General features: G+C 45.3%; 1 protein-coding gene across 3 annotated transcripts in view; it reads right to left on the bottom strand.

Moving 5' to 3' along the window:
- GRB2 (growth factor receptor bound protein 2) overlaps positions 1-26,497 on the bottom strand; it is a 66,115-nt gene that overhangs the window by 2,193 nt on the left and 37,425 nt on the right. For all 3 annotated transcript variants that reach the window (NM_001034630.1, XM_010816566.3, XM_024980286.1), the window contains 3 exon segments: positions 565-733; positions 3,418-3,540; positions 9,724-9,821. In NM_001034630.1, the coding sequence (NP_001029802.1) occupies positions 565-733; positions 3,418-3,540; positions 9,724-9,821 (390 nt within the window).

Here is a 26,497-nt window from a genome sequence, read left to right as displayed (position 1 = left end):
GTCGTGTAATCTTTCACCAATGATGGAAGCCACCGCAGGGTCCCCACTGAGGTGGTCAGCCTCGCCCCAGCATCCAGCAGCAGGTACTGCTTCAGGAAAGAACTGCAGAAACAGCCCCTGGAGCTTTGCTTACAATCCCAGATGAGGAAATATTTCAGTTCCCATCACTGTGTCACTTAGGAAAAGTCGAAAGGGTAACGTTTGTACACAACAGGCTGGTGCTAACCAGTACGTGAGGCGTAGGATTTTAGCCATGAGTGTGGACCCCACCCCCTTACAGGTGTGACTTTCCTCACAGTCTACTTCCAGGCAAACTGTGTGTGAGGGTGTGTTAAAGACCCTCATCCTAGAGACACAGGGTAACTTTTGCAGCACACTGCTTCACAGAAGCAGCCTCTGCGAAATGCAAAACTGTTTCAAATCCAAATCTTTAACGTGAGTTAATAATGAGCATAGAAGGCCCTGAAGTAACCCTTCCAAAAAAAAAAAAAAAAAATACCTGCTTGCCTAAGGAGCTATTCTTAATTGCTTAAAGATGATCCCAACCTCTCTTTCGAGGCTTACCTGTGGCACCTGCTCTATGTCCCGGAGAAATATCTGCTGGTTTCTGGAGACGGATGTAGATCTGTGATAATCTACCAGCTCATTCAAAGAGTTGAACTTGACCACCCAGAGGAAATACTTTCCAGCCCCATCTCGGAGCACCTTGAAGTGCTGTACATCATTTCCAAACCTGGGGAGGGGCAGAGGATACACGTGAGACCGGGCTGGAGGGCTCTGTCCTGGCTGCCCAGCGGCCACCTGCCCATCAAGCAGGATCCCTGGAGACCCTGTGTCTCGGCCACGCCCTTCCAGGCTGAGGAGACCAGGACTGCAGCACAACTTGACTCCCTGGTGGGTGGAGAGTGCCCTGAGACCCTCCATCAGGATGATGACCGCCAGCGACAACAGGAAGAATCCTCGCCGGACAGGAAGCCCTATTAACCTAATTCTGAAGACATTTGTTAAAAAAAAAAGCCCCACCCTACAGAAAGTTTCTACGTGCCGTGGACTGTGCCAAATGAAAAAAAAGAACTGAAATCCTGTGTGACATCTGAAGACTACAAAAGGTAGGGTAAGAAATAAGGTGAGAAAAGGAGGGACTGGACACACTTCCAACAATTCTCCTGTAACTGGGAAGAATTTAAAGTTGTGTTTTCTAATCAGGGATTTTAGTTCTACATACGCTGAAAAGGTCTCAAAGAAAAGGACATGTAGGGACAATAAATAAAGGCCCAGGCACTGCCTCACCCCTCAAAGGCTTCTCTACCACCTGGAGAAATGACAAACGCTCTCTTTACAATGGCCCAGAAAAACAGCATGATCTGGTTGAACGGGAATGGCCCACCACCATCATGCTCTCTGCCTTCAACATTAGCTCAAGCAAGGCCCCACCCATCTGCTCTCTGCTGAGTCCTCAAGGTCCCCACTGGCATCCAAAGATGCTCTATGAACATCTGCTAAATGAAGAAACGGGAGCCTCGCCCTCCCATCATGGGTGTTAAAGCAAAAATACTTCTTAAAACCAACCCAGCAGGTGGCAGCACTGAGCTTGAAGGAAGTCAGTACAGGTGCAAAGAGCTTAGAAACTGCACTGCTAGTTCATGAGAAAAACGGTGGATGAGCAAGAAAGCTTTATTGAGGAAGGACAAATTTAAGTGGCACTTCTGGGCTCAGGGAAGCGCTCTACTGCTGTGCACAGCACGTGGCTTCTGAAAGGGGTACAGGGTCCCTGATGGGGTGAGCTGTTAACGACAGGAGTCTTTCCACCACAGATGCCCAACACCTTGAAAACTTGAGGCTGTGGGTTCTTGAACCTCCTTGGCTCGGGTGCTTGTGTTATTAAGAGGTGGTTATGACACCTGTTTCAAATTTTACTTTTAAAGCAAGGAAAACGTGAGCTCTTTAAAGGTTTTATTTGCTAAAATGGGAGCTTTCTGGTGGCCACCTGGCGAGCATGGGCAGGGACCACGGTCATCAGACAACCAAACGTGAACTGCCAGGGGCTTCTGGGCACCTTTCAAGGATTAACTGCCTGTATCCCTCGTCTTCCACGGTTGGGTTTATCCTTGGGTCTGTGTAAGATGTAAGAAGAGGAGGAAACGCAAGTTGATGAGAAGCATAAAAACTCTTCCATCTCAAGGAGCTCCTCGCCCACCAGGTCCTCGTTTGCATGTGTTCAGTCAGGCTCGTCAGAAAGCCGCTGATCTGCGCATGTGGGAGTGAGGGGCACACGGAAACCTCTGTACCTTCCACTCAATTTTGCAGTGAACATAAACTCTGCTCTTTAGAAAAGTAAAGCCTATTAAGAAGAAAAAAGAAAAGCCATTGCTAGAAGAGGAAAACTGATGATTAGATGGCTTGATTTTTTCATGATGGGACTAAAACCAAACTATACTGGAAATGTAGCTGAGAATACTGAAAACGTTACCTGAAACCACCTCCCACATCTTCACAGAGAAAAGGAACACAAAAATTTTTCGATTTAAACCTACAGTAAAAAAAAAAAAACCCCAACACTTTAACCGCACATTTGGTCCTAAAATGAAACAAGATATTGAGCTGATTTCTGAAACTGAAAAATCTTGATATCATTTGTAAATGGCAAATAGTTCTACAGTCTTCATTTTAAATGTATATTAAAGTGATCTGAGTTTTAATCTAATCAGCCCTTCATCGTATAAATGATGAGGTGATCAGTAAGATTCCTGGGGTGGGAGTTGGGGGGTAGGGGCAGGTTTCCTGCAGTATTAACTAGAAACGGATAGAGTCAAAACACATGTGGAAAGGACAACTGGAGTCAAAATCCTTATGTCGTGGGTGGGGAGTGATTAGCTGAGAATTCTCAAAGTTCCAGTTTATATTCTCCATGATCCCCACAGTGGTATGACTCCCTGCCTCCCCCCACTGCATACCAGCTCCCTCCCACATTTAAATTTACCCCTGGGAAAAGCAAAAAGCCCCCAAACTCCTGTGGTCACCTTTTGCTGATGCTGGCAGCCTTTGGGGGGGACACCTGGAAAAGGTGCACGAGGCAGCTGACCTGATGACCAGCTGCTGTCAGAGCCGGGTGTGTGGGGACACTGCGGGGCGGGGGGAGTGGGGAGCACTGACAAGTGTCTCCTCTCTGACACTCAGCTGCGCAGCAACTAAGACGGTCTCCACACAGGCATCTAAAGAGCTGCGAGAGACAACTCTGAAGAGGAGCCAGAAATGAGGATTTTAATATACAGTTTTCTGATTTAAAACAGGCTGTTTAGACGAAACCTGCCCCAGGTTGCCACCTTCGGTGAGTGGAGCCAGACACCTGGCCCCTGGCTTCACAACATCCATCAGCTGGAGACAGGATTCCAGGCAGTCAGAGCAGGAAATACTTACTTGACGGAGAGGGAGAAATCCCCAGGAGCACTCTCGCTCTCTCGGATAAGAAAGGCCCCGTCATGCCGCTGTTTGCTGAGCATTTCTTCTGCCTTGGCTCTGGGGATTTTGCCAAAAAACCACCTAAGGAAGGAAGGCAAGCCAGTCAACATCTGCTTCCCCACAAAGAAACGGGATGTCCAGCCTCCCAAACGTAACAGCACACTCTTCACCAGGGGAAGGGCCTCCCCCTCAGCCCTCCTGTCAGTACACACCCGTCCCGGCTTGTGAGGGGTACCGTCTCCTCCCTTCCCCACTCTCCAGAAAGTGACTCATAAGACACAATCATGGGCCACTCTTTCTACAGAGGAAGACACTTAAAGATGGGCCCCCTGAGCCAAAGCCCAGTGGGCCCCTAGCTGACTCATCAGCAAGGCACCGGGGGAAACCCCAGATCTATCGATTGGAGCACAGAATGAACCACTTAAGGTGAGACAGGCCTTCCTGCAGCCACTTGATAAGGCAGCAGCCTCTACAGTGGGATGAAGAGAAGGCGGGGCAGGAAAGCTAGGAGGCCGAGAAGCTGGGCCACTTCTAAGGGCACCAAGGGGAGAGGCTCGGGCTGGGAGGGAGCAGCCCCGGCAGGCAGCTGTGGCTGACGCTCCTCTCAAGGCCTCTCTCTGCCGTCATGGCTCAGAGGTTGGTTTTCAGGAACCACCAGGAATGCTATGGTCTACCCGGTGCAGAGCTAGCTCGTTGGATTTGGAGGAAGTTACAGAGTCTCCTCTCCCAGTGCTGATTCACCAGGGTCACAAGAAAAAGTGGGAGAAGTCATGGAAAAGGGCAGGAGCGGCTAGGCGGGCCTGGAGGAAGAGGAGAAGAAATCTCTGAAACAGTTTCAGGTCACAGGCGCCTCACTTCTCACAGGAAAGCCACAACGAATTAGGACAGATGACTGTGAAAACAAGGTTCTCTGTGCAGAGTTGTCTTTACTGTTGTTATTTAAAAAAAGCAATTGACACCAGTTGTAGCTGATAAAGACCTACCCACTTCATCTAACATGCATTAAATGTGCAAACTAGAATAACTAAAGTTATACATCTAACATATCTATCTTACTTATACGTGACTGCACTGCAAGATGTCTCTGAAGTAACTGTCGTCATTGTTCAGTCGCTAAGTCACGTCTGACTCTGCAACCCCATGGACTGCAGTACGCCAGGCTTCCCTGTCTGCCGCTATCTCCCAGAGTCTGCTCAAGTTCATGTCCATTGAGTTGGCGATGCTATTTAACCACCTCATCCTCTGCCGTCCTCTCCTCCTTTTGCCTTCAATCTGAAATAATACACTCTGCAAAAATTCCAAGAGAAAGATGGGGGCTGCTGGGAAGGGTGCATTCAGAAGCTGCCATTAGTGACTCCGAACAGGCCTGAAATCTGCAGCCCTGTGTCTACCTCACTGGAGGCAACGCACTGCCAAGCTGCTGGGGAGCTGGTACCACCTATCTTCCTGTGCCTACAAAGAACTCGAGGGTGAGTCCTCCAGTGCCCGGAAGGAAGGCCACACCAGAGAAATCAGGCAGTAACACAGCAGAATGACAGCCAGCCAGGAAAGGACAGCTCCCGGTGCTGCGACCTTGTAGGTGCTTTCTGGTTTGGTCTGTGCGCTCGGGTAGACAGCGCACACGCCCTCAGCAGTCCTGGGGCTGAGAGGCAGGTGGAGTGAAGCTCCTCAACAGTCACACTCTTTCCTCACAGACTGCCCGCCATCTTCCCACCAGGCAGGCGTTTCCTTTCTGTCTTCCTGTTTTAAGGTATAAGTAATGGATCTAAATTAAAATAGCTTAGATGTGTGTGAAATAAAAATAAAAAGCAAGACTTTTCTTCCAAACTCCCCAGAGGCAGTGATGGTTGGCAGGTAGGTGTGTGTGTTTTTAGACCTTCCCCTTATGGTGCACGGTGATACAGATACAGAGGCAGTATTTTTTTGCTCCAGCTTAAAATTAACTAATTTTTATTTTCAACTTAAAAAAAAAAATGCTGTAGTAATGCAAAGTACTGACTGAAAGTTTTACATAGTAAACACACCCTTACTATAAGCATCCCGACTGAAAGATAGAAAATTAGTTGGGGAGTTTGGTGTCTGCTCCTATTTTCACTAAACACCCCCCCCAACCCCCACCAAGAGAAAGGATGTCTCACAATAGAAGGGATATGATGCTACGTGAGGAACAGCTGTCACTCTCAGTTAAAACATTTAGTACCATGTACACCTGCTTAGCATTTCACATTGTTTATAACTAATTTCTTTCAATGGTGACATGTGGGCTTTCCAGGTGGCTCAGTGGTAAAGAATCCACCTGCCAATGCAGGACACACACACAGGAGACTCGGGTTCAATCCCTGGGTCGGGAAGATCCCCTGGAGGAGGAAATGGCAACCTGCTCCAGTATTCTTGCCTGAAAAATTCCATGGACTGAGGAGCTTGGAGGGCTACAGTCCACGGGTCACAAAGAGTCGGACATGACTGAGCATGCATGCAATGAAGGGTGGTATTTATGTGGAATTACATGGCTATGGTCAAACTGTTTAAACTTTTTTAAAAATATGGGTTTATGCTATAATACCATGGGAAGAAGCAGCTTACTTCCAATTCAAGTATATATTTCATCCCATAGGCGCTCGTCCACAGGCATTTAATGTGAAGAGCATATATTTGGATCCATGCCAGTATATACAACTCATGCAACGCTAATGCCAACAATCATTTCGCAGTCTGTGTTTCATTTGTTAGCTCAAACGCTGTATTAGGTCATACTTCATTTTAAACTTCTCTCTTCCTCCCTAACAAAAACTTTAAAAGGCAGGAGAGAGGGGACGGGGAGGGAGGGTGTTCCATGCCCTCCCACAGCTCTGAAGCCAACTCTGACCCCGTGCTGCTGGACATCCATTCACAGAGCAGCTCTGCCTCGTGAAACAGTTCTAAAAGGCCAACCACACCCCTTGGTTCAGGTCGTGGTCTTTTCTGTACTATGGTTTCTTTTTTCAGAACTCGGATGGATGAGCATTGCTTGCCTTCCACTCAGAGTCTGGGAAGGAAGCACCACGGGGCCTGGACTCGATGCTTCCTGATCAATTATTATTCTGAAGTTCCCTATAGTGGGGAGACACCAGCAGGCATGAGAGTGGTTTTTTCAACCATCAGGCCAGTAACCGCAGCTATCCAAGGAGGATGGCCTTTTCCTATGTTTTCAACAGTCAGATCAGAAATGCCTAAGTCACCTGAAACAATATGAAGAAAAACAAAGATTTAGAGCCACAGTTTTTTTAATATAAAAATTACAGCCTGCTGTTCTGCTCAAGTTCCCTTCAGCCTGGAAATACAAAAATGAAAGGGAACTGAAGTTGATTTTGTTATCACTGGATCTACCGCTGAAGTCAGCAAACTATGTATGACCCTTAGCCTACATCTACCTGGGTTTGGTATGACCTACTCAGGCTATTTAAAAAATTCAAGGGTTATTTTAAAAAATTCAAACAAAGACGAATACGTGACATGACAGAGACTGCACATGGCCCATAAGGCTTAAAATATTTATTATCTGGCCCTTTACAGAAAAGCTTGAGCAAATCCTGGATCTCTTGAGGCAGGATTACAGGAACAGACGTGCACATTTTTGGCTTGTATGGACCGAGAGGTAGGAAGCCCTGCATGGCTCCCAGTGACCACTGGCCAACTGCTTTTCCTGAGGGGTATATTCTGTGATGCAGTCCGTGAAAAGCCCACACAGTCCCCAAAGCAACTATGGAACCTAAGTGGCCACAAGAATGCAAAAGTGTGCTTAGTGCACGTCCCAGGAATCTGTAGCGCTCTGCCTGTCTTTTGGAGTATCTTGGATAGCACTACTTGCACCAACATTTTAGTAACCCAGGCATCAGTTCAGTCGCTCAGTCGTGTCTGACTCTTTGTGACCCCATGAACCACAGCATGCCAGGCCTCCCTGTCCATCACCAACTCCCGGAATCCAACCAAACCCATGTTCATTGTGTCCGTGATGCCATCCAGCCATCTCATCCTCTGTCGTCCCCTTCTCCTCCTGCCCTCAATCTTCCCCAGCATCAGGGTCTTTGCATGGCTAAATGTTCAGTTCAGTTCAGTCGCTCAGTCGTGTTAAAATGTTAAATGTTAACACCCGCCAATCTAATGTTACAGGGACCCCAAATGAACGTTATCAGTCCACTGACAAGGGGCCAGGAATTTCTTTCATGGAACGCCTCTGAGTATTTAGTACTTTGGCTCTCATTGTCATGGACAAATTGGTCCCAGCCTTTCTGCAAGCATTTGGGTCTGAGTATCAATTCAAAACTACTTACTGAGCTACTATGTGCAGAAGCAAGGCATGAGTTGCAAGGGAGTATAAAAGCAGAAGACAAAAATTCCTCAAGGAATCTAGTATCTTTTTAGGGGAAGTGGGGAGAAATCAAACTCATACAGCTATAAAGATACAAGACAGTCCAAGTTTCAAACAATTTTAGAAAAATGTCCTTTACAAATTAGACTGATTTTCTCCTTGTAAATCATTCCATGAAACATTTAGTGAGCCATCAAAAGGTGCTGGGTTTTTTTTGAAGCATAAGCAGTTTCCTTGAAGACCCCACAGATGCTTCATTACAGACAGTTCTGTATCTATACAGAATAGACATTAATAGGTTTCTTCCCACTGCCAGACTGAAGGGTAACCCACCCCTCACTCTCCAGGTGATGGCTTCCTGGATGTGATTTCTCAAAGAACTTCCTATTAATTGTGCAGACATTTTATATACATAATTTAACTACAGAACCTAACTCTGCAGGTCTCTGCACATAATGAGAACTGTGTAAGAGTTCAGTGACCAAAACATGAACCTGACAGATGGTTCAGAGGGAAGCTCCGGAGTCATTTGTCTTGTTTTATGGAAGGCAAAGCATCATCTTAGAGCCGATTCGGTTCATAAGAGAGCATTTAAGTCCCTTCACTTCCTGGAAAAAGGGGTACATCTATGGGGAGAAACTCACATTGCTCTATAGTTTTCTACACTGTTAGTCTTTTATAACGAGAACCATATTCACACAGCAGGAGCTTGGGATGCACACACACTACTGATGTAAGACAGATAACCAATGAGGACCTAGTGTGACACAGCGAACTCCACTCAATATTCTGTGATAACCTTTATGAAAAATGAATCTAAAAACACAATACTGTAAATCAACTACACTCCAATCAACTAAAATATTTAAAAAGATGAGAACTAGATTCATAAATTAGTGGTTTTAAAACTGAAAATACTGGAAGCTTCTCAATTTGCAGGATAGAGAGGAATGAGCTGTACCATGGTCAAGGCCCTTTGCGCTCTATGGTGCCTGGGTAAGATGATGTGAGATCTGTGTAAGACAAGTGGAGGTTAAGATCTTTGCTCCAGTATCTGGGGGAAGAGAAGCGACAGGGACACATCACAACAGTGACAATGAGGGAAAGGGACAAATGGGCTGCTGCCTCGAGGTGGGCAGTCATCTACAAGTCTTCTTTACCATTCCGTTGTTAAAACAAGTAGGTAAGATCTACCATTTCTCTGTCTCAGTGGCATTCTAATCTGAGCACCGAAAGCCTCAGTTCTCCCTGACATACAAGAAAACGACTGTGTCTGAGGCAGGAGCAGAGACGATGCAAGATGGGAGAGAGAAGGGTGGGAGGGAAGTGGCCTGTCAGGGCTCCCAGGACCCCACCCTGTCACATAGCAACATAAAAGCTTCTGGAATTAAAAACAAAATTTTCCCCACTGTTCTCAGCAGCCTTTTGTTTTCTCTGAAGTGGGAACACTCAAATGGAGGCTAGGCCAGTGATTATAGTAACACTGACCGAGAACCAATTACAGGCCCAGTACTGTGCTCTGGTGGTATCAATATTATTAAGACATGGTCCCATAGGAAAATCAAACATACCAATACAAAATCATGTGACAAGTACCTCTTCTAAAAACTCAAAAAGCGCAGAATCTGGCATTTTTTGCAAAATGCAAAACACATCTGGCACCAAGGGTTTCAAAGAAGAATAATTATGGCCCTAACTTTTATCATTTGCAGATCACAGACAATTATCACTGAAAACATAGACCATCATTGACTATTATGCTCTCGTTATACACTCTTACGAACATGGAAAATCAACGTGCTTTGTTAATTCCCTGGGAAAACAGAGTAAAAAGCATGACATCCATCCCGATGATCTCAATTTTAGAAACAAGCAGGCGTGTCTGACCCTGGATGGTCAAGCAGAGCCCAACTTACGGATGTGGTTTCATTTCTATGTAGTTCTTGGGGATGAAGCCGTCTTTCCCATTGAGCTCTGCCTTGTACCAGTTCTGATCACATTCCTCATTCAAAACCTGAAAAGAATTCAAACAAGGAGAGAAAACAGTCATTTCCTTTTCACTCTTGGGTGGGAAGCCATGAGGGTGATTATGGTGCCTTTTGGGTTTGTTTGTAAAAGGTGTTCTTTTGGAGTATGATCACGTGGACGTCAAACTTGTGATTTCCAACAAGCCGAGTTATGGAAACTTAAAAAGAGAAGGAGTTGTCTCTGGAAATGAGAAGTTCAGGCTCCTAAAAATCTAGCATTAATGCCTCAGCAGAAAAGGAAAGGGAGGGAAAAATAAAAGGTGAGTTTCTGTGAGGAGATTCTGCAGAGCAGCAAACGCTGACCAGAGAATGAAGGGCAGGGAAGGTGTCGCTGCACAGGCGGGTGGCAAAAGCGCGCGCTGAGGCCGCCCGGGGTCTTCCAGCCGGCTTCCACCACGAGGCCCCACCCCGGCTCTCCCCACACTGTCCCTGGGTTGCCCGAGTGTGGGTCAGCCACCGGCACGCCGCCACCTGCAGGCACCGCTGTGTGCCCTGGTGTGCCAAAAACGCATTTTAATGAAGAAACACGGCAAGTCCTACTTCCCTTATCCTCAAGGGCAGTCAGAGAATGCTCAAAGCACACCAACCAGCCTAATTAGGGGACAGACCCAGAGACCATACAACTGAGCCACTGCATCCTACAAAGTGAAAACAGACCTAGAAATGTGATGTAATCCAAGGTTACGAGCTAGCGAAGACCACATGGATTTTCAGAACTCAAAGGAAGGTGCTCTCCAATACTTACTTATATGGACAGGTCAGGCCAAGATACTGTTATCTGTAGAGTATTAAAAGAAAAAGAACAGAGCTAGGCACAGTATAAAATCCACTCTCTGAATCCCAGATTTCTAACAAAAGGCAAAAGGTATAAGGCATTTTTAAAAAACTATTAACTTAAAAAGAGAAACTGAAATGTGAGGCCAACTCCACAACACAAACACAGGTAAACGTTGATGAGCTAACTAGTACGGTGGTAGTTAATCTATCCTACGGAGCAAAATTCTAAAAGGAAGCTGGTAAAATTCTTGAAAAAATTATTTATTCATGATGCTGAACAATGCTGGGCTCACTGCCAATTTACAACCTGGGCTGCTTGATGTACATGTAGTACTGGCATTTCAAAGTGAGGTACAACTTTGGAAAGGACAGATGAGGCTGACAGATACCAACAGTGAAGCCGCACTAAAGGTGCTTCCTAGCGACTTCTCTTTTGAAAGGAGGCTGCAGCGGAGGAGTCGTACAAAGCTGGTGCCTACTCGTGATGCTGGCTAACCTGAAGTCCTCAGAGTCAGTCGCTGAGCTGAAGTGCGCAGAAGACAAGGCAGAAAATCTTGCAAGGGCTAATATATGTGATAGCTGGAAAAAAAAAAAAAAAAACCAGCTACTGGCGAATCCCATCAGACTCAGATGAAAACCTTTTTCTTTCCATTATTTTCCCCTAAATTTTTTTCAAAAACTGTACTGGGAACAGAGAAATCATTCTGTTGCTACTAGGCAAGTATACAGCACCCGCACACCCGCACACCAAAGACAATGGCTGGAGACAGAGGGGCTCCTGAGGCGCTCCCTGCCACAATGACATCAGTGTCTGGCCTTGAGCACCACGGCTAATCCACTCGGATCACAGAAGATTCCAGAGCACGAGAGCAGAGGAGCTTCAGGCCAGGATTCTCGTGTCTACCAAAAAGAAGGGCCAGAAGAAAAATGGGGTCTAGTTAATTATCTCATAAAGCATCATGGCCTGTTTGGACCAAAAAACAGAGTAAGGTAAAAAAGGACAGTTTTAATTCGTGACTAATAACCCTGCAGCAAAGGTGCTACATGCCAAGTTTTTGGAACTGTACATTCTTCTTGTCACCTAAGACAGAGGCAAACCTCCCCCTAAAAAAATGCCCACAACCCCAACAACAAAAGAAACTCCAGGCCAACCCCTGGAGTCTCTTTTAGAAACTTTTAGAACTATGGTTTTCTGCAGAACAAAATTAACAAAATTATGTTGTTTAGTATGCTCTTCTCCCAAGAAGGTAGGGAAATATGGAACTAATACGTTGAGATCATCATCATCACTTTGGCTGCGTGGCTTGTGAAATCTCAGTTCCCCAACCAGTGATGAACCTGGCCTCGGCAGTGAAAGCCCAGGATCTCAACCACTGGACCACCAGGGAACTTCCCAACACGTAGATTATTTTTAATGTAATGTTTGAATATGGGAGGCTAAAATTTTAGTTCTCTGGGAACGTTCTAGTATCCAGAATATCGCTTTGCCAGAAAGCCACGGTGCTGCTACGGTGTGCCTCTAAATCTCCATACACGATAAATTAAGCACAGACTGGTTCTGCAGGAGACAGAGCGCAGGAGAAAGGGCCCTGCTAAGCCCGGGTCACAGAGAGTGAGGACCAAGGCTTCCCACCAAGCAGGCACATCAGCTTTCACAACTCAAACCAGGAAAGCCCAGGATGGCATAATTTAAGAGCTGAAAATCAAGTTTAAATGCTTGAAACAGTGAAGGGCATAAATTGACATAAGTGAGTCTAGAGCAGAGCTGAGAAGGGCACCAGGACCAGACGCATCTGTGCCTACAGAGACCGTGCTGAATGTGCTGTGGCTTTAGATGAGGTTCCCACCCCTCCCCGAGTGATCTGCTCAAGCCCAAGCAGAGTTCTGAGAAGGAGCAGACTGCTCCTATCACTACTTCCCCGAAACACAGGCAACTCACCCTTCACTCATTCATGACCTCTTAACAAAAGAGATGATTGAGTTCAACCACCACATTTTCATTCTGGTTTGAAAATTCCAAGGAATGTTTTTAGCTGTTACCCCACAGCTGCATGTTCTATGCCAACCCCCATATTCCCTCGAGTGATGACTTTGTAGCCATCAAAACACTTTGGTTTAACGGAAGCAGACTGATCAAGAGATGAGATTATGAGAGGAGGAAGAGACAAGTTTTAGTGAAGCTTTCATTTGTTCTTCTTCTGGTTGCAAAAAGACTGAAAGTAAGATCACAGCCACAATCAGGAAGAGAACTAAAAGATAAGGAATGGTCTGAGGTTTGCAAAGAAGAATTAAAACTATTGCAGTCTGTTTCATGGAAGGGACACAATGGCTGCTTTTGAGCTGTCGCTAAAGTTAAATTTCTTAACGTGCAAGCTGATAAACCTGGGTATATTCAGCCTGTGAAAATTCACTGAACTGTGCACTTACGATATATAATTTTTCTATATGTATATCATACTTCAACTGAAAGAACTATTTCGGTCAAGAGAACAGTAATATTATAGTCCAATTTACTTGTAAGTAACACACACCCCTAGGGCCTCATTCACCTCCAGTACAAACTTTTCACACCAAAAATACACAGGTGAGCAGAAAAGAACACAGCGAGGCTTCAGAAACCCCCGCCATGATAGCCTGACATCACTAACCTGTGAAAAAATTTAATTCCCGGAAATAAGAACTTTCTTCACAAATGATAACTCAGAGGATTCCACGTTATACTTCTGTATATATATATATATTTTATTAGTTGCTTTATTAATTGCTTTACAGTGTTGTTAGTTCTGTTGTACAAAGTGAATCAGCTATATGTATACATATATCCCCTCTCTCTTGAACCTCCCTTCCACCCCTTCTGTATTATATAATTTTGATAACATGATTCACTGTTGCCCCCACCCCACCCCCAATCTGAGACTATTCTAAAGGCAATACAAATTTCCATTTATACTGCCAACTTAAAGGTTTCCAAATAGTTTAAAAAATAAATAAAAAAAAAAGCCAAAGGTCAACGATTCAGATCTCAGACCCCTTAGGATACACCTAATGTGACAGGATTTGACAGGCTCACATGGGTTCAAATTTCAACTTCCCCAACAAGGAGCTGTGTGGCCTTGAGCAGACGACCACTTTCAAGATTTTGGTTTCCCATCTATAAAGTGGTGATAAAACCTACCACTGAGAGGGTTTTCAGTGGTAAACGACACTGCATTTCCATACAAATTACAGAAAAAGGGTGTCTTTTAGGGAAAAGGTAGATAAAGTTTGTTTACAGACTGCTGTATTTTGAAATATTGGGGGGGGGGTGTTTTCTTGCCTGAACATATCCAGTCATTTGTAAATAAACAAAATAACGAAACCATGATTTAAAAAAGACAAAAAAGCCGTGCAGTTCTAGAACAGTACCCATCAAAGCTTTCAATATTCATTCTAACAGCTTGCATGGGGTTCAACACTTCCTCAGGGAAAAATTACCCAAAGTTTTATATCAGTTTGTGAAGGAATGTATAAGAGAGAGCATTTGTACAAAAAAGATAGAAACGATTACATATTTAAGCTCCTTCACCACATAAAAATAAAAATACCAGTACAGCTGGTCCCTGCTTTACAGAAATTCTACATAAGGAAGTGAGGTTTCCCTCACTTCATCTTAAAGATCAACTAATCCCACTCAGGCAACACTGAAATACCGCCCTGACCTGAAGACAAATGTAAAGAGCTATGGCGATCCTACCACATAATTTCAAACACACACACACACGCAGGCTTTTTTAAACATTATAACCCTAAGAACAACTGTACAGGGCCCTGGCTAGGGTAACAGTACTGGGACAGCCATTTAAAATCAGTTCTCTTCAGCCTGTTACATATTTTATTAGAAACTATTAGGATGCTCTTCAGCTTCTCAGACTCCTTTAGTATGGATGGCTGTGTCGGCCTCAAACTACACTGATTCATTCTGAACACTTTAAGTAAGTGCTTTACGATCACCAGCTCCATCTGCTACAGTTTTTGCTCAACATGAAAAACATCTTGGCTACGCTGCTTGCTCTACCGTGTGCCAAATCATGAAAAACACCCACACTGTAGACGAGTTACTCTGAATTTTAATGATGAGATGATCAACTTAAACGTAGTTTAATAATTAAGGTTCCTGGCCCCACAGAAACCTAAGTTGCTTATGTAAGCGCATAGAGCAACAGCCTTCAAAGTCCGGCAGGTCAGTCTCCGTGATGAAAGACTACAACTCTGTAGAGACACAGCGGTACCTTTTGACCCCGTCAAGACGTTGACAGGTAGTGGGCCCTTAAAGACCAGAAAGTTGAGAAGAAATGTATATATATTAAGTTTTAAAGCTCTCTCAATTTTGGCAGATTTATAAAAATGTGTGTAAACACCAAATTATGTTTTATTAAAAGAAAATCTATTCATTTTAAAAAGTATTTATGTAATGATATCACATCAAGGGGGTATTTTTGCTTTATGGTGATGAACTCTTTCAATAGAAGTACAATATCTGTGCCATGAAATGTGTTTTTTGTTCCCTTTGAAATGGATATTTCCAGAAGACTCGTTTCTTTGGGGATCAAGAAGCCCTAAACTCTTTAATTTTTTACATTACTTTCGAGAAAGGATTCTATTTACCAAACTAAAGAAATCCAAAGGGCATTTGTTGATCAACTTTACTTTCTGACCACCAGACACACAGGCATGCTAGGTTTTCCCCAGAAAACCCCCAAACCTTCCACTGGTAAAAATCACTCATCGCTTGTATAATCCCACCTGAATACAACCAGTAACACGGTGCCCTTTCTCCTGTTGCCCAAGAGATGTCTCGCTACCCTCCCTAAGCAGCTGCTACTAACGGGGATCAGTTCAAAAGAGAAATACTGGTGAATCAAGAGGTCAAGTCTCCTACAGGTCCAGGTGTTGTAGTTTAGGGCTGACCAGGTGTGACCTCAATCTATATTTGGTGCTCTGAATCACTTCAAACATCACTGTTTTCCTGTTAAGAAGTCTTAAGGAGCCTCCTATGGGTCCAAGTTATTCTCAGTTTGGCATTCCACTTCTCATAACTTAGCCACCAACTACTTTCTGTCATTCTCACCCACTTCTCTAAATGAACACTTCAGTTTGCCAAGCTAGTCCACTCAGCCACCTCTAAACACAGTCCTCCACGTCCACAGTCTCGCGCCTTCCCTCTTTCCCATCTACTCACACCTCACCCACCGCTGTTTTAGTACTGTGCACCCGAATGCTCTGTCCTCTCCTAAGCTGCAAGCATCCTAAGAGCTTGGCTCCACGCCACTCTCATCTGTGTTCTTCACAATACTCAGAATGGCATCGAGCATATTCTGAGGAACTGATTTGTATGTGGGGGGTTTGTTCTAAGTAATGCACATGGGATCAGAGCTAGCTGGGCCTGGGGACAAGTGAAAGGGCACCATGTTACATGTTACCATGAAATGCCTTGTGAAACTAACCTCTCTTAAAATGACCCTCAAAAGACTGATCGTCATGAATCTGTTCCCCCCAAGGAAGAGAGGCAAAATAAAGGAAGTAACAGAATTAGGCAATCCATCTTCCTGTAACTTAAGCACCATGTGGAGTACTTCAAAAGGGAGTACCCTAAATTCTTCCCACAATACTACCGCTTCTAACTTTCTCCAAGCTAAAAAAATAGAAGGGTGGGGTGCATAGGCAGGGAAGGGAAATTTCTCCATGACTGATGAAAGGGTATGTCCTAGGTGGACTAGGGAGGGAAGGTCTCTACATACGTCCCAACTGACAGCTCTCAGCATGGGCACTTCCTGGACCAGTAAGATGCCTGGTTCAGCATGCATGTCTGGCTGCTGTTGCTGCTGCTGCTGCTAAGTCGCTTCAGTTGTGTCCGTCTCTGTGTGACCCCAAAGACGGCAGCCCACCAGGCTCCACCGCCCCTGGGATTCTCCAGGCAAGAACACTGAAGTGGGTTGCCATTTCCTCCTCCAATGCATGAAAGTGAAAAGCGAAAGTGAAGTCGCTCAGTTGTGTCCGACTCTTAGCGACCCCATGGACTGCAGCCGAGCAGGCTCCTCCATCCATGGGATTTTCCAGGCAAGAGTACTGGAGTGGGCTAGTGACTTACTTTTGCAGGTTGTTAATTTTATAGCTACAACTCCTCCAGCAAAAGGCTTACAAAGGACAGTAATGAAGATCTTCACCTTTTTCCTTCTTCTGAATGGCAGTCAAGATGATGCACAAAGAAAAATGCCTGCACTCTCTCTCTCACACACAACCATGATCGACTATGTTAAGAGTTCAGGATCACTCCCGCATTTTTTTTTTAAATGAAAGATTTCCTTTATAATATTCACATATGTAGGAGGATGAACAATTAAGAAGACTAACCAAATTATAAGAATAATTATAAGAATAACCAAAAGATTATTTTTCTTTGAGAAATATTTCAGTACTCAAAAAAAAAAAAAAGGATTGGGTACTCTTAGCAACCTCTCCAGGTTTGGCTGTCATTAAGAAAGTTGCCCATGACATTTTAACAAAACAGGAAGGTCGTTCACACTTACGTAACTATTACTCCACCCAGATGAATCTGGAGGCAGTGAAACCTAAATGCACAGGCAGTACCCCAAAATAAACTCTTTATATGGTACAAGAGTTTCCATTCAAAATAAGTGTCTTCTGTATTTGGCGACTTGCGGAAGACCTATTACTTTGGTATAGCTGACTGCTCAACAGAAGAATGCAATGCTCTCAAGGTGTCAGGATTTCAACCGCGGGGGTCTGGGGCAGTTGGGGTGGGGGTCATGGTGGACAGAGACAAAGATAAATATGAGGGAGTTTCAAGAGAGAAAATGCTGTGCATTTGAAAAACTCAACAATCCTGCCACAGCCTGCCAGGAATGAGACTGCTAAGCCCTGAGCCAGGTGAACTGAGGACACAATGGCCACCCTTCCCTCCCCAGGGAGCTTGGGGTCTGGTGAAACGCCTGTGGCAACACCACGGGGGATGCCAGGAGAGGGGGGATTACGGGTACTACGGCAAGGACTGGTTCAACAGACAATGTCTGAGTTCCAAACACCAAAGGGAAAGACGTAAGTCCAGTTTAGGGGTTACAGGAAAGCTTCCTGGGTGAAGTGTGCTTAGTCACTCAGTCCTGTCCGACTCTTGGTGACCCCAGGTTCCTCTGTCCATGCAATTCTCTAGGCAAGGATACTGGGGTGGGTTGCTGTGCCCTCCTCCAGGGGAGCTTCCCAAGCCGGGGACTGAACCCAGGTCTCCCACGTTGTGGGTGGCTTCTTCACCGTCTGAGTCACCAGGGAAGCCCGGGTGAAGTGTGAGGAAGGTTACATCCCCAGCCCCAACCTCAGGGCGCACTGTGTGTATCCCTGGTTCTGCTCCACTTGCGCAGAACTCTGCGTGGGAGGAACACGGCAGACTTCCCAACTTGCTGTCAGGCAAATGGAGGGCTGGACGGTTCCCTCGGTCCACTTGGCAGCCACTGACCAACAGACTGGTTAAGCTTCCCTAAGTTAGTAAAACCCTTACTAATGGTATCAGAACTCCTAATTGGAAATAACCAAAATAATCACAAAACTTCCTGGCTGAAGATCCCTGGGTTGGGAAGATCCCCTAGAGAAGGGAATGGCTACCCACTCCAGTATTCTTGCCTGCAGAATTCCATGGACAGAGGTGTCTGGTGGGCAACAGTCCATGAGGCTACAGAGAGTCTGACGTGACTGAGCGACTAATACACACACACGGCTAACTCTTTAATGATATATATTTAGCTACCGTCCTTGTTCATTAACGGAAGGCTGTCAACTTTAGGCTAAATCCTACAACTCTCTCCTCAAAAAACACTAAACAAAATAAACAAAGCCTCTCAAGCCAGGGGAACAGCAGTCACCTGTTTTCTAATGACAGGCAAACCTGCTCAGGTTCATCAGCTCTACACTCTATGATCTAACTCACTTCCTGTTGCTTCAGCAAAAAAAAAGGCAGGAGTTTCCCAAAAAGTCCTTTTCTGCCCCAAATTAATGACAACAGAGTTTATTAAGTTTTACTCAGGCTTATTGATCCAAGATGTGAACTAAATAGGGTCTATTGATTAATAGTCATTGTGGGACCCAAGAGCCACCCCACAGAATCTAATAGAAAAAAAAGGCATCAGTCACTGAGCTTAATCACTGGCAACTGCATGAGAATCTGCTGCTGCTGCTAAGTCGCTTCAGTCGTGTCCGATTCTGTGCGACCCCAGAGACGGCAGGCCACCAGGCTCCCCCGTCCCTGGGATTCTCCAGGCAAGAACACTGGAGTGGGTTGCCATTTCCTTCTCCAGTGCATGAAAGTGAAAAGTGAAAGTGAAGTCGCTCAGTCATCTCCGACTCCTAGCGACCCTGTGGACTGCAGCCCACCAGGCTCCTCCTCCCATGGGATTTTCCAGGCAAGAGTACTGGAGTGGGTTGCCATTGCCTTCTCCAGCATGAGAATCTATGACTCTGCAAATCTCAAGGCCAGGGGTCTTTACACCTAGGGTGCTACCATTCCGAACCAAAAAAACCTAGTTCCAAAAGCATTTTCCACTTCTGAAGCAGCTAATCCAGCTCCATGGCAGGAGAGTCCGTAATCCCATGAGAGACAGAGGGACTGGGCGAGCATGTTGAGTCCCCACCCCATTGCCAGGGTGGAGGTGATGCAGGCAATTAAACAGGTAAGTACAAATACTAAACTGAAAATGTGGATTCGTGCTGTGTTAAGTGTAGGATTAGGGAGCAGAAAAGACAGGGACCTCCTTTAGTCTGGGAGGGAGGGGGCATGTGGGCACAGAGTAATATTTGAGGGGACACCCAAAGAGCTGCCTATGAGTAGTCCAGGCAGAAAGCTCCAGTGAGAAAATCAGGGAGCTCAAAGTGCTCAGAAGCCACTGAAGAGTGGCAGTCAGGTTTGCCTTTTTCAAACATTCCAATGTGAGAATGAAGTGGAGGGAAAACCAGGTGAGACCCACCCTAGCTGCCAGGTGGAAGATGCCAGCACTGGGACTGCAGTGGGAAAGTGAGGTGCAGGGAAGCAGACAGAGTCAGGATACCTAGCGGTGGAATCGAAAGAGCTTGGTGGGTAGATGGGACTCAGTGGGCTCCCTCTTGGCCATCGATTCTCTTTTTCTCTCTGTAAAGCACTTTAGAAAAACAGCTATATAGAGCTGCTGGTGAATATCCTTCTTTTAGCGTCCTCATGAGTAAAGCCTAACTGCAAAGGCAGACGGTGCTCCTGAGCCTCTCCAGGTCCAGTGGACACTCTCCCTCACCTCTCTGTGCCCTGTATGGACCTGCCACGGCTCTCTGGTTCCCCAATGGGGAGGCCCGCGGAAGGCGGCTTCCTACTGGGGATTCTGTGGGCGGCCTCGGCCCCCCCCAGCTAAGCGTTCAGCCCTCTCAGCTCAGTCGCCTCCTCCTCCAGGCTTTGGTAGCGCCTCCCCCTTCCTGCAAGCTACTGTCTTCTTTCTCCAAGCCTCAAGATGGTAACCCGCTTTCCAGCTCTGGGTACCGCACCATCCCCTGTGGTTTCCAGAGAAACCCTGCCCATACCTTTCTTGTAAATGGTCTCATTAATAAAATCTCTTCAGGTTAGCCCATTTAGGTCTGTCATGTGTTTCCTACCAGGACTCTGGCTGAGATTCCCCTCAAATCAGTTCTATTCATCCTTTGGAACGGATTAAGGAGATATTTCATCACATAAAGTGACAGTTAAGGGCAAACAGATCACAGAAGTATTCCAAATTCTACTAACTACTTGGGAGAAGAAAACTTAAAAGACTCTTGAGGTCCACCATTCTTAAGCCGTTAAATAATTCTGTCTACTATTAAAGTAGTTACAGGGAACTAAGAAAGGTGACGAAGCAATGAAGACCTAGGATCTGTAATCCGGCCAACGCTAGGCGGTCCTGATGAGTTAGCTGCAGCTGCTGTCCTCTTTGAATTGCACTCTGGTCCATGTTTGAGCGCGTACTACACTGACAGCTTTGTGCTAGGAAGCTGCGATGGGATCTGGGGGGTGGGGGGAGAGACACAGTCCTACCTTTGGAAGTGTTTACAGCTAAGGGAGCTATGCATGTAGATAATAAGGGAATAAGGAGAAATTGGGATAAGGGAAATGGCTGGTTTTAAGCTGACTATGGAATTCATGGGAGAAGGCAATGGCACCCCACTCCAGTACTCTTGCCTGGAAAATCCCATGGACAGAGGAGCCTGGTAGGCTGTAGTCCATGGGGTCGCTAAGAGTCGGACATGACTGAAGCAACTTAGCAGCAGCAGCACAGAATTCACAGCTACATGTTTCCAAATGAGCTGCTTGACTGATGTAGAAAAAATTCAGTTCATGTCTGGAGGAACTAGAAAAATGGCAACTTCAAATAGTCCAGGAATAGAGAAAGAACTTAAAGGCAGAGCAACTCAGAGTAGGTAAGAAGGTGTGGTAAAACAAGGCCATTGTCCCTTTTATATTTTAATTGGGTTCAAAAAAGGAGGGAGTTGCTGTTAAGTCACACAGCTGGTATCCTCTCTCTGCCAGGCTACAAAGTACCCTCCTGCGAAACGGAGCGGTCACATGTTTAAGCGACCAACAGGCACTGTGGATGGCTGGATGGGGCTCAATGGCGTGGAGCTGCCTCTCAGGTAATCTCCAGGGCGAGGCTACTCCACTGCCCCTCCTCGCTGTCTCCACCACTCTGCTCAAGTGCCACCGGGAAGGCTGAAGAGTCTTGTAGCCCAGAAACCTTCAAGGCTGGAGTATCATGTGGGCCTGCCTGGGGTAACTAGATCAAGTGGTCTATTCCAATCTTCTGTCACTCAGAGATTTGACAGACTACCCACTTCCTCTACTTTTGGATGACTGGATTGGCAAAGATGAAAACAAGTTAATATTCAGTGATGATGACCGGCTGTTCCTGGTGGGAGTATAAAAAGGTGTATGGTTTCACTGAAAAGAATTTAGCCTTAAGTATCAAAGATCTGAATTTTCATACCTATTAACCCAGTAAAGCCCAGCCATTCTTAGGACTCTATTCTAATCAAATAATCAAGATGTACTGTGTTAAGACTCAGGCAGCAGACAATTATGAGTGTTCATTTTGAGTCAGCGTCTGTGCTCAGTCCTGGGGAGACCACAAGATGGAAATGATCCTTCCTTACAAGGAGCTAAGAGCAGGGAAGCGAAGGGAACCATGTAACTTAAGGAATCACAGGTTATGATGGAAAGTTCAGAGTGCTCCAGATGTGAGTGCACCTTGGGGAGACCTAATTGAATCACACATAGAGGTGGCAAGGAAAGCTCACCTGGGCAGTAACATTTCAACTGGAAACCCTAAGTACCAGCAGGTCTTAGCCAGGTTTAGAGGTGGGAATGGAGGACACGAGTGAGAGACAGCAGAAATATTCCAAGCAGAGGGACAAGCACACGTAGAGGCTCTTGGGTGGGAAGGGGTTTAGTATGGTCTGGAATGGAAATAACAGATCCAAAGGAGTTTTGTGAAAAGTAGAGGCTTGGAGGCTAGAGAGAAAGGGAACTGGCTAAACTGTGCAGGGCTCTAAAGAGTAGAGTAAGGATCCTGGGAGAGCAGAGACTGAACCTGCTCTTGAGTATGATGATTCTGGTTTCTGTGTGGCACAGAGATCTGGGAGGGATGCAAAGTGGCAGCAGAAAGACCACTTAATTAAGGGGCTACTGCAGTAAGCCAGGCCAGAAGAGATGGACATTCTGACTAGGGTGGGGGGATTCTGATTGCCTTGAGAAGACTCTAAGATGAACACAAGAACTCCATATGCATTATTTTCACACTCTTAAATTTACCCCTGCACCCTGTTTGCAGGAACAGGGAACACAGTATAAATGTGATTTGAGATCAAATTTCAAGTCATATCACTAGCTTCTCAAGGCCACATAATCTAAAACTTAAAGTTTATTCTTCACCATAAAGTGAAAATGTATAAAAGAGATAATCCCTCAGTTGTGCTGAGGTGATGTTTTGATAGCTATTAATACATAAGTAAACGTCTACACCGGAGAAGGCGATGGCACCCCCTCCAGTACTCTTGCCTGGAAAATCGCATGGATGGAGGAGCCTGGTGGGCTGCAGTCCATGGGGTCGCTAAGAGTTGGACACGATTGAGCGACTTCACTTTCACTTTTCACTTTCATGCACTGGAGAAGGAAATGGCAACCCACTCCAGTGTTCTTGCCTGGAGAATCCCAGGGACAGGGTAGCCTGGTGGGCTGCCGTCTATGCGGTCGCTCAGAGTCGGACACGACTGAAGCGACTTAGCAGCAGCAGCAGCAGCAAACGTCTACACAAAACTTTTTCAAACAACCAATTCAAATAACTATAATGTACACTCTATGAAAATACTCAATTTGAACTAGTATACCCTAAAATATGCTTACTCACATATTAAACTTTCTCTACTCCCAAAAGTGACCCCAAATACAGACATTTTCATTAAGAAAAGAGACTTGAGAATTCAGGATATGACAACTTTTTCTGGGTATCTCTCTAACGGAATTGGTGACAAATACAGCTGCTGTTGACAGACAGGCTGAGTTACCCCTCCTTTTGTCCTGTAATTAACTAGCTTTCAAGGCCTCCTGCAGGCAGCTGCAAGGCTCAGAAGGCAGGAGGGAGGCTGGGGGGAGGGGAGGGTGGTGGGGCGGGGGCAGGCAGAGCGCAGCCTTGCAGCTCTGCTCTAAGCCTGTGCTCAAAGGGAGACGAGCCCAGCCCTGCTCCGCCTATTGGTTTTATCTGAGCACCTACACACTGTTTCATGTGGAAAATCAGCACTTTCGTCCCACAGAAACGTCACAACCTGCAGAGAATAGGGGGACTAAGAGGACTAAATAATAGGATGTATTAATGCAAACAACGGGCTTGTCAGACCCTCAATTCCAGATTACAAGAAGGACTTCCTGATTTCAGGCAGTATTTAAAGTGGGAAACTAGTGTGCCACCCACAATTCTGGGTCGCTACAGGACTTAACAACGTCGGTGCTGCCTGGAAATTCAAGGGGAAACCAGGCATATGGGGTTCTTCTCTTGCCCACAATAACAAGGAGCTTTCCAAACCATAAAAATGATCAGCCATATGATGATCAACTCAGGTATGACTACTGTTGGCCACTTGAGAATGATTATTACTGAGCCTTTTTAAACCTCTCGACCCCTCCCCATAAGGTCAAAGGCTATGAATGGCTACGCATAACAGATCTATAATGATTCAACTATTAAGTCTGAATTGACCGGAACCAAAATGCCCAGGTAAATTCTCACTATTGAAGTCAAGTTTGCAGCCCTGGGAGGTACAGTGAGGCTGGTTTTAAAACTTGTACTCCCTTTACTGGATGGCCTTCTGTTTTCCCTAGAGTTCTAATGGATTTAACACAATTTCTCTGGCTTTTATATATTTTAAAATTACCACTTTTCAAGGATGGTATGTGTAAGAAAATGTCTTGAATACTCATTTCCCTCTTCAGTGTATCACTCTGGGATTTTCCTGATACTTTCTTTGGTTGGACGTGTGGATTCTTAGACTTCAAGGCTTCCTCATTTTTGGTTTTTACGGTACGGCACCAGTAATACACCCCAAGAAAGGGTGCTGGGGAAGCAAATGATTTCAGTCCTGGCATGTCTGAAATTGCCTTGATTCGTCACTTGTAACCGAATGCTGGTTCAGTGAGGTGTAGAATTCAGCAGAATTCTAGGCTGAACAGCATTTCTTTCATAATTAGGAAGCCACTGAAGCTACTGTTTTCTGGTATTCGGAGTTGTTCATCTGAAGTTTACTGGCAATCTGATTATCAGAGACTTGCTTCTTAACAGAGACTTGTTTCTTTATTTTCAAGATGCTTTTAGAACCTATTCTTTCTCCTGGACACTTTGAAATTTAACAATAACCTATCTGAGGGTGGATCTGTTTTTATACAAATTGCTGGGTAGACTCGATGGTCCCTCCTCCTGCAAAAATCCACATCCATCACTTTCGAGAAGTTACCTTCTTTCTTCTTTAAAAAAAAAAAAAAAAATCTGCTAGTCTTTCCTTTGCACTGTTCTCCTCATTTGACTTCATCAAAGACTTCCAGCAGGCTCGCACAGCATTTCCTGAGTCCATTCACACCCACCTAGACATCGATCTCATTTTCTCCTTGAGCCTCAACAGCTCCTCCACTATCCTTCCCAGCAGATGATCTTTCTATTTCACCAAAAATACAGTAGCAAACAGATCCCTTAAAGGTCCCACCACCTGTGTACAACCACTTGTACCTGTAATCCTTACCCTCTGCCTTCTATTTCTTTTGTCCATGCTCCTAACCACATAAAATTCTACTTCTGTGCTAGACCCTACGTTTTTGCCTGCTCAAGGACATTAGTGCAGTAATTTTCCCTTATTTCTTGCTCATCATCAATTTTTTTTGTCTCTACTGGATCTTTTCATCAGTAAATAAAAACGCTATTATTTCTCCCAACTCTCAGACTGGGATGAAAACAGACCTCTTTTGATTCTACATCAAAACTCCCTGGAACAGTTGTTCACATCCCCTGTCTCCAGTTTCTTCCTGTTCTCTCTCCCCAACATTTTATTATGAAAGTTTTCAAACACAGAGCAAAGTTTAAAGAATTTTACCAACCATGACACATTTACCCACCACCTAAATTATGCCATTAACAATATGTGCTTTATCACATATCTATCTATACAATCTCCCATTAATCCAATTTTTTTAATGCAACAAAGTTACTGTCATCAGCATTCTCCAAATACATAAACACATTATTAACCATTAGTTAAATGTTAGTTTGCAATGTCTTTTTTTCAAATTTTATTTACTGATCTATTTTTGGCTGTCCTGGGTCTCTCTTGTTGCGCAGGCTTTTCCCTCTGGGGAGCACAGGCTCCAGGATGCTCGCTCGGGCTTCAGTAGTTGCCGCATGTGGGCTTAGTGGCTTAGTGGCCACAGTAGTGGCCGCAGTGTGGCTCCCGGGCCTAGTTGCACCTCTGCATGTGGGATACTCCCAGACCAGGGATCGAACTTGTCTCCTGTACTGGCAGGTGGATTCTTTAGCACTGAGTCACCAGGAAAGCCCTATTTTATTTTTTTCATGTATCTCAAAATTGCAGACATCAGTACGCCTTCTCCTAAACACTTCTGCATATATATTATTAACTACAGTTAAAATACTAGTTTGCAGTGCTTTCTTTTGGTGTAGCATTTACACAGCCACTGCCACCCCTACCAAGGCTCCCCATACTCCACTCCCTGCCCTGACTCACCTTCTCCGAACCCACTCCTGGTATGTTTCTGCTCTCTCCACTGTGACTACTCAGAGGTCACCAGTGATGGTGATGGCCTGTTACTGAATCCAAAGGTCAGTACCCCACCCCATCTGACCTGGCCTATCAGAAGCCACAACGGAGTGGTCACTTACTCTGCAGTGAACACTTGTTTGGCTTCTAGGATACAACACATCCTAGGTTTTCTTCCTATTGAACTGGCTGCTCTTGTTTGGTCTCCGTTGCTAGTTTCTTTTTATTTCATTATGTTAAAGGGCCTCAAGGGCTCCATCTCAGAACCTATTTTCTTCTCTACCAACACTCATTCTCTTAATTTTCTCATATAGTCAGATGGCTTTTATATACCCTAAATCAACCCCTTCTCTCCACTTCCACAGCTAGAACTCTGGTCCAAGCTGCCAACAGCTCTTCCCCGGATTATTATGTCGTATCTGCCCAACTGGTCTCGCTGCTTTCACTTTATCCCCTTCAGAATGTTCTCTATTCTACAAACCAGAATAACATTATTAAAATGTAAGCCATACCTGTTGTCATAGCCAGGAGTCGG

This window comes from Bos taurus, chromosome 19, assembly GCF_002263795.3.
Source record: "Bos taurus isolate L1 Dominette 01449 registration number 42190680 breed Hereford chromosome 19, ARS-UCD2.0, whole genome shotgun sequence".
In the NCBI taxonomy this organism is placed as follows: Eukaryota; Metazoa; Chordata; class Mammalia; order Artiodactyla; family Bovidae; genus Bos; species Bos taurus.
This window is presented reverse-complemented; position numbering and strand designations above follow the sequence as displayed.